Raw genomic sequence first — 9,140 nt, forward strand, 5'->3', positions numbered from 1 at the left:
ATTCCTGTTTATGTATCTTAAAAGATACAAGATTTTTTGGGGCTGACTCTGTCACGGTTGACGATGGCCAACCGTGGGGAAGTGAGGAGAAGGGCCAAAAATGCGGGACTCTGCGATGCAAACAGTGCATTTATTTACAGTGTGGTTAACAACAGATGCACACAAAATCCCCTTTGCTCCCTAAACGTGTGTGCGTTCCCCTCCGACGTCCATGCTCGTGCTCCCTGCTGTCATGTTTCTGCACACCCTGTGCGTGCTGTCCTTCTTCTCCACGTTCCTCCTGCAGGAAAACAATAGAAGCAGCTGTTAAACACTGACCCCCGCGGGCACACACGATCCGCACTTCGTAATACTACACACACTGACTTGGAGTTTTAACTTAATGATCCCGCGCCGGTGGGAGCTCCAACACTCTGTGGCCAGTTCCCTAGCAGGGCCACACCCACCAGGCCTGAAGGCGCTTGTGAATAGGTGTTCGCAGAAACACCTGCATCCATACACACACACACCCACCCACACACACACACATATCTGCAAACAGGGAGAAGAGGGACAGCACTACCAAAAATACATATAATGAAAGATAAGTCCATAACTGCTCAGGGACCCTGACAGACTTGACGATTTTAGTTCATCAAACTTTAATGTGATAGTTTAGTTTAAGACATTAAAGTGGCTACATTTTGGGTAAAATTTATAATAAAAGAGTGATGCTGGACATAAGCAGCTGGGTTAGTATGACACCCTGCATATTTTAAGCATCAAGATAAACTTCAGATTCCACTGAATTTGTGTTAACATTGCCTTGATCTTTTGTTTCACACCAGTGATGATGATGGTAATGATGAAGCTCTATTTGTCACTTGCAGTTGCCTGCAGCGAAACAGGACCTTTTCCGACCATACATACATTACATAAACATCACATCGGGGAGGCAGGTCAGAACAGGTAGCGTAAAGCAAAACAATGTTAAACTCCAGCCGTGTGCCTTCTTTTCACATTGAGTCACCCACTCTGAGCAGAACTACGAATTCGGGGATAAGGAGCTCCTGGCAATCGAGTTGGACCTGGAAGAATGGCATCCTGGCTGGAGGGAATGCAACAACCATTTCTCATATAGACAGACCAGAAAAATCTAATTTATCAATGAACAGCTAAAAGGCTTAACTCTCTGCAAGCCTGCTGGTCACTGTTCTCTGCTCTTTTTAACCTCTGTCTCTCCTATCTCTCAGGCTCTCAGAATATCAAGCTAGACGTGCTCTCCTGCGACTATTCTCCAAACACCGAGCCATCTTCACCGGCTCCCATCCTACCTGCCACCTGCAAGGTGGGCGCCCTCACCTGGCGTATAGAAGAGGTCATCCGCCAAGCATTCCTGGGGGACCCCGATCATGGTACCAGTCATCCTGGAGCTGAAGTCAGCGCTCCGCTGCTTAGTACCCCAAAATCCCACCACCTGGGCCACATAATTACCTTGGATGGAATATGCACATACCTCACTTATATCTTCTACTACAGGATTATCGCCATTTGAAGGTTCTCTCAGCTATCAACCCTTGCTCTTCCCTGAAAACGAGCTCAACCTTGCTGTCCCCTCCGTGCAGCAGCATCTTCAGCGCTGCCAACGAACTTGGTACAAGATGCGACAAGCTCTCCTCCGAACCAGGGAACGTCATCATCTCTTTGCCAACCGCCGCTGCACTCCGGCCCCCTTGTACCAGCCAGGGCAGAAGGTATGGCTAGCTGCCAAAGACATCCCTTCTCATAAGTTGGATCCCAACATCGTCGGCCCGTATGAGATTGACACTGCAATCAGTGTCTGCGGTTTGGCTCAAGCTCCCTGCACCCTGGCAGATACATCTGACGTTCCACGTTTCTCAAATTAAGTCAGTCCTTTGCTGTCCACTGTGTAGAGCCAGTTTCTCTTTCTAAGTTTTTGTTGTTGTTTTAAGCTCACTGAGATTTTTTTCCCCTGATAGGTGACTGAAGGATTTGAGACTGGCATCAGGAAGTAAAAGAGACCATTTCTGATCATGGCTATTTTTAACTATTCATGTTATGAGGGAGCTGTAAGCTTGCAAGGGACTCAATAAGACACTATTGGTCCTGAAGGTGACATTAATTTGGACCCAAACCCTAATTTTTTTTAGGTCATTCAAACTTTTTTTCACCACCCAAGGTGTCCACACCTTATGATAGTGTGAAAATGTAAAAAGGTTTATAGCATAAATAGGTTGAATGATAGGCAGAACTATTTGAATAAACACTGAGAAAAAGTTTGACTGCATTTCTGTAATTGTCATACGGTTTGTATGACACACAGTCAGGTCTGGGGCCTGAGTAAGTTTATGGAGAAGTAACATTTAAAATGTTTCATTTTAAGCTTCCAGTTAACAACCACTCATGACATATGAAGTCAAGCTAGGAATGACAAAAGTCTATGTATTTTAAAACTGTACTCAGTATCAGGTGAAATAAAAAACAGAAAAAAGAATTACACTGCCCCCTGGTGGATAGTGTCGGTCTTTAAGTAATTTATTTAGAAGTCATTTTTAAAAATGTCATGGCATTCTGTTTAACACCTAGCTTAAGGTGTGAATCAACAAAAATCTGATTAGATTAGTTTTAGAAATAATCTTAACAGGAAAAATTGACTAAAGTAAGGGAGGTTAACACAATCTCAGTTTTATACAGCATTAATAACCACATGCCATTTAAAAGAAACTGCTTGAAGTTACAATTCCTAAAGTTGCACTAAAAGTTTTGTTCTGTTTTCAAACCTGTTGCCAAAGAGGTAATATCTATATTGATCAATAAACTTTAATAAAAGCTGAAACTTAACATTAAAAGACAACCCCAAAACAAAAGATATTCAAGTGGAGAAAAATACCCTCCTAACAATACTTTTCAAACAGTTCTTTGATTTTGATGGACTCATCCAGTCGTTCCTGGAGATCCACCGCCAAGGAGCGGAGTTTCTTTGCCAACTTTGACTCAAAGCCCTTCTTCACCTTGGTTCCATCTTTTCCTTTGGTGAAGTACATATCCATGCCGAGGGCGAAGCCTTCTATCATCCCAGATGGCTTGGAGTTTGCCTCCAAGACCTTGGCACATGGCCCTCCTTGACCAAAGAACTCCAACAACTTGGAGGCCCTCTCTGACTTCACCTTGGTCCTCTCGAGCATGATGACACCATGCTGCCTCAGCTGCTCTATGCCCTCAATGACATAAGCAAGTTTCTCCTGAATGCCCTTACTGAGGGACTCATAGTCGGTAAAGACCTTTTCAATTTTCTTCTGGTCCTGGTTGCAGTTCACCTGGAAAAACATGCTTCACAATCAGTTCAATACCAGAAATTCAGATAACTAGTGGTAGTTTCCATTTAGTACTATTTATTTATTGTGATAACATAAAAACAGGGCTTTTGATCTCGAGAGACTTTATATTGTAAAAGAAGACATTCAGCATTTTAGATTGAAGTCCTGGAACTCCAAATTAACAAAATAACAAAAATAAAAGTGAGTCAGAATAGATTTGAAAAATGTATTTTCTCTTAAAAATTTAGGAAAACCTATCAACCTACAGAAGCCATGAACAAAGATGTTTTAAGCCTGTGCCTTAAAGACCATCACCTTATTTGCGATGGCTGCTGATGCACCAGTAACACCGCCAGCTGCAGCCACGCCGACCCCGACAGCAGTTAGTGCCAGCGAGGCTCCCAGCGTGAACGGGGACAGGATCACCCCAGCAGCTGCTGCCACACCTCCTGCTACAGTTGTAGCGCCTCCTGTGATGCCAGCGATTTTTGTCCCCTTTGAAACCTGAAAGAGAAAATGATTAAAAAGGGAACCCATGGACACAGATGTACATATATCCATAAATATATCCACACCTTCTTACCTTATCTAAGTTGTCAGCGATGGAGCCAAGCTCGTCTATTTTCTCTTGTAGCCCGCCTTGACACCCAGATGTCGTCGAGATGTAAGAATTGAAAGCTTTATGAAGATGTTCAGCTTTAACTTCTATGACCCTAAAAGTCCATAAAGTTATAAAAACTTTATTAATTCACCTTTAATATCGACAAAACCATTTGCATTTTAAACACACTTATTCATGATAACAGACTGTAATAACTTTGGTGATTCTCTGACTTTTCCTAAATTACGAAAAGCACTGCATTTATCACGGATAACTGGAAAACTGCACTTTAATTTACAGTGTAAGTCTTCATTTGCTTCACGAGCAGCTTCTTTAATTTTGTTCATGGTAGATTATTTGGTGAAACACGTGTGTCATGACTGCCTGCTGTGAGTATATCTTTTCTTAAACAGGTCACTTAGTTTTATGTGTTTCAAACTATTAAGATTTGTTCTGTATTAAAAGTCTGCTTTTGTTTTGGTTCTTTTCTCTACAGAAGTATTTGGACCAGACGGAAAGCAGCACTCAGGACACTATTTTTTTAATTTTTTTACTCAGGACACTATTTGAAATCAGTGTGAATCTGCGTGTCGTTAATCATTTGAAGCAGGAGGCATGTAATGAAATTACAGGAAAGACTCCTCCAAACAGCTCAAATCAACAACTAACCTCAGATGTCTTTAGCCACATCATTCTGATTAATCTCGTTTAGAAAAAATAAAAACACACACACAAAAAACTATTTTATTTGCCTTAGTCACCAATGTCAAATAAAATAAAATGTTCTTTTGTGCCCTTCCATGTTTATGAAAGTTATTCCTGTTTAACTTGTTTAATTAATTTAATGAAGTGAAACTAATGCATAACAGAAAGGCATTCATATTTAATTATTATGATGAGAGATATGGGAGTTGCCAGCCCTGCCCTAGTTGTGTAACATTCATGAACAAAAAGGTCACAGAGAACGTGCCCCTTCCAGCATCACTGCATGCCTTCACTTTCACTTGCATTGTTCTTTTTCTTCTTCTTTTTCTTCTTCTTTCTTTCTTCCAAATGTTTTGTGAAATTTTGTGGTTTTGAGTCTCCTCCTCAGCTTTGGGCAGCAAGAGCCAGTGTAGCATGCAAAGATGTTCTTTAAGAAAAAAGGCTATGTGAATGGCTGGGAACTAAAATTAGGCTTGAACTTAAACACATGCAATCATCCAATCAGCTGTATGGTATAAAAGAAGTGCTGTAGCCAAAGGAGTGCACGGGTAGGTTCATGAAAGTACTGTCAGTCTGTCCACCCTCTGTTAAAGACTGAAGTACAATGATGTCTGAAGAGAGGAAGATGTTCACATTTGTGTGATGTGTCTGCATGTCACTGAATTGAATTAAGCTGCATTGAATTGAAGATGAAATTAATCCAAAGACAAACTTGGTGCCAACAAACAGTCATTTTAACTATAGCTATTGTTCCCACATGTAAAAGCATGGATGAAAAACTTACACTTTTTCTGGTACTCTACCAAGTTGGAGCTCACTGGACAGAGTTTTCCAGGCTAGAAGCAAATGACACTACTGTTCAGCAACAACAGGATACCACAAAAAACAACATCCAATTGAAATCTTTTCAAGCTGGATTTTTTACTCACGTGTCGACTCTTCAAAGAAGTTTGACAGACTCTCAGCATCCTAATTAAAGAGAGATGATTTAAAGTGGCTAAAACATGACAGAAGAATCACTTGATATCAATTTAATGCTGTGTTTATTTTAAGTAATTACCAGGGATTCATCATCAAGCTGCAGTCGATGGGGTTTAGGAGGCAGTAGAGGGAGTTCACCTTTATCCTTAAAACACTGATCCAGCATCTTAGAAAAAGAGAAACAATCCATGTTTATTAGATCAACCTCAAACATGGTAATCCTGTTTGAACTGTGCACATACTTTATGTGTTATCTTACATGACAGAGAGTTTGATCAGAGACACCAGTTTCAGATTCTTTGAATGCACATGTCTGACCTTTGTACTGCTGCAATTCAACTGCTTTCAGATAAACTACATTTCTGTGACACATTAAAAGCATTCATTGTGTGAGTAGATGCGGAAAGAAAAAAACAAACAAACATTAGATATAGACCAGCGGTACCTTTATTTTTTCCACAAAAACTCCATTTCCTTCTGGACTCTTTTTAACAGTCCACGTCTTTGGTGACACTGGTGGTGGACTCGAGCAGATGTCCTGAGTTTAAAATAGAAAAAAAAAATCACCAAATAATTAAAAACTATTAGAATGAAACCATATATGTTTATATATAGCCACTGCTTAAACTTCTGAGAGTGTAGGCGACTGAACCCAAACCTCTTCAGATTTCGTGGGAGACAGGGGAGCACTTTTTCCTGGATCATCAAGACTGCTTGGAAGGGAGATTTTCTTCCTTGGCAGGGGAAGGGGATGCTTTGGCTGTAGAAAAGAAGGAACATAATTGAAGGTGGTGCCACTATGTTACAAAAAGAGTTATGTAACACAGAATAAGTTTTTTCAAAAAACGCATCTACAGTTTCAATGCCCGCCCCCCTCTATTTTTAGAGACCATAAGTGCATGTTCACATTACAATGTTGAGTCAAATCTAGTGATCTATACATTTTTACAGAGGAATTTGTCTCAAGATCTCAGGTCCGCTAAACAAGGCTGATTACATCTCTGCAGCTGACACACCCATTGTTGACTGGTTTCACTTTTGCTCCGAGTAAAATTTGATAATGGCTGTTTATCAGTTTATCTATCAGTGGCATTGTTCCAAAGTCAGCCTTTGACTAAGAAAGTAACAACGCTGAAGACATGCCAAAGATGCATTCAAACATACAAGCATTTCTAAGGGAATATGATGTTGGCAATGATGGTACCCATACAGTAAATATGGGAAGCAGTTGTATGCAATAGGAATTCCAATGATTTGTTCTGACTACATTATTACTTAATAACTCCTTTATTATTGACTCCAATCACCTTCAGCGTAATCAAGTGCACGATGCTTGTATATATGAATATATGTATGTCAATGTAACGTAAATGTAACATCTAAATAAAGTTTCAGAAGAAATCACCAAAAAAAGAAATGACAAACAAGCACAAACAAGCAGCATATTTAAGACATTTACATGCTCACACTGTAATGACCCCTCCCTACGTATGCTTGGTATTAAGCAGTGAAGACGATGTTTTTCTTGACTATGTGACTCAAGGTGAGTTGCATAAAGTTTGCAGTTTACAAAGCAAGCACAAAAACTGACATTTGAAAAGCTTTCAGCAACATGGTGATATGGAAAATACTAGAAAGCAGTTCTAAAGATAACAGTTTACTGTGAGGTTTGCGGAGACTGAGAGCAGGACAGAGCCTCATTGTTCAGTGCAAAATGACCAAATTAACTGCCAAAACCTGATTTTTAAAAAAATATTTTATGATTCTGCCAAATAATATTTTGGAACAAATTCCAGACAGGTAGGATATTTTGACTAAAACAATATGAATGGCATTTTGAGTAAAAGTTGTTCTGAGTCATCTGAACTTCATTAAAATTCCATTTGAATTTCTTACCTGTGGCATTGTGTAACGTTGTCTCTTGTCTCTGTGTCACCACAGGATGCTGCACTTTGGCTGGCTGCTCCACTAAATGAATGCTCATCCCACAATTAAAACAGGTTAGGCATGACAGTGACTGAAACGTCATGTCATGGTATTCATTCTCTGTTTTTCATTCACTTCTGTTGTTGGACTGGAAAATATTTTTAGCATAACAACACCCGCCACTCATCACAAGAAATATTAAAAGAATACTTATATTCTTTTTTCTTTTTCTAATGAAATTGAACGCATAAATGTCATTGTGTGAACAGAAAGACAACTTCCGCTTTTGCTTAAGTTTTTCTAAACATGGATATACATTGGGGGGGGGGATCTCATTAGTAACTGCTTATACAGAGCTCTGTATGCGTGCCTTTTCAAGTATGTTAAGCAGGATAACTGTCTTTTATGTCACTATAATACAGTTGCACCAGTAAGACAAAATTTCATATTTGTAACACAGTTTGTTTTGTTGTTTTTTAGTCACTTTGGTGGAAATCTCAGAGCTGGAACATTCTTCTCATCACTCTTTCCCACTAATGATCATTGTTTTGAGAAAGCAGCTACAGATGTGAGAATTGCACCAAAGCAACTGAGAAAAACTGCAAACCTTTTCTCAGGTATGAGAATGAAGAGTGCTAATGTCATGCCAGGATCCGCTGTAATTCACGCCCTGGCTTTACAGGTTGTCTCAATCAATTAGGCACAATGTTCACAGCAGGAATGTTATTCTCACTGCACTTCATGTAGTTCTCAAAATAGTTTTATGACACAGACTCACCTGTACTAAAGACAGGACAATAATCAAAACGTTTTTCACATTTGTCAAATGTGCCAGTAAGTCAATCACTTCAACTCTGTGATTAATGAATAACAATCTTTCACCACCTTTTTAAGACTTGGACATTAAATTGTTCTTTACTTTACCTTTGCAAAACCTTACTGATTTTGCAAAGATTTCTGCAAAACTCTAGGCATAATGCAGAGTAAAAAGGATCCAGACAGAAAAATTACATGTGATGGATTTATGTGAAAAATTGCTGAAATGGAGAAAAGCAAAATAATACTCATGAAAACATACAGATCAGAAAACAGACAAAGAAAATATATACAACCTGAGAGCATAGCACCAACTACTGTATGGTCCAGCAAAGTCATATTACATACATTCAGCAGCCACTTTATTAGGTATACCTGTTCAACTGCTCAATAATGCAAGTATCAAATTAACCAATTGTGAGTCCGCAATACAAAGCATTTAGGCATGTAGACATGTTCAAGACAGCCTCATGAAATCAAACAAAGCATCAAGAAGACCAAGAATACCAGTCAGACAAGAAACCATGTCCATTATGATTCCCTTAGGCCCCCTCCTCAATTCAGAGATGGTCTTTCCTTTTTCACGTAAATGGCCTCTTTGACTCTGCACTCAAACCACACTGTTAAAAAAACATCCTAAAAAACCCAGTAATATTCCGGCAGCTGGGGCGCCAAAATACTACTGTAAAATAACAGAAAATAACTTCCTCATAAAAATACAGTTATTTTCAGTAATGAAAATAGAGTTTGTTGCGCTAATTTTACATGGGATTCTGCCTTTTCCAAGTGCGTTT

At 39.4% G+C, this 9,140-nt stretch overlaps 1 protein-coding gene across 1 annotated transcript; it reads right to left on the reverse strand.

The window, feature by feature from the left end:
- Positions 1-2,669: 2,669 nt before the first annotated feature.
- Positions 2,670-7,565, reverse strand: LOC146386003 (apolipoprotein L6-like). The gene is made up of 9 exons (XM_084930034.1): positions 7,501-7,565; positions 6,263-6,364; positions 6,050-6,142; positions 5,684-5,770; positions 5,553-5,592; positions 5,408-5,459; positions 3,901-4,030; positions 3,633-3,821; positions 2,670-3,317 (listed from the first exon to the last, which is right to left on the reverse strand). Exons 1-9 carry the CDS (start codon positions 7,507-7,509, stop codon positions 2,895-2,897), a joined length of 1,125 nt encoding a protein of 374 aa, XP_084786160.1. The 5' UTR covers positions 7,510-7,565; the 3' UTR covers positions 2,670-2,894.
- Positions 7,566-9,140: the final 1,575 nt, after the last annotated feature.

Source organism: Perissodus microlepis, chromosome 6 (genome assembly GCF_051167445.1).
Source record: "Perissodus microlepis isolate ML-2025 ecotype Zambia chromosome 6, ASM5116744v1, whole genome shotgun sequence".
Classification (NCBI taxonomy): domain Eukaryota; kingdom Metazoa; phylum Chordata; class Actinopteri; order Cichliformes; family Cichlidae; genus Perissodus; species Perissodus microlepis.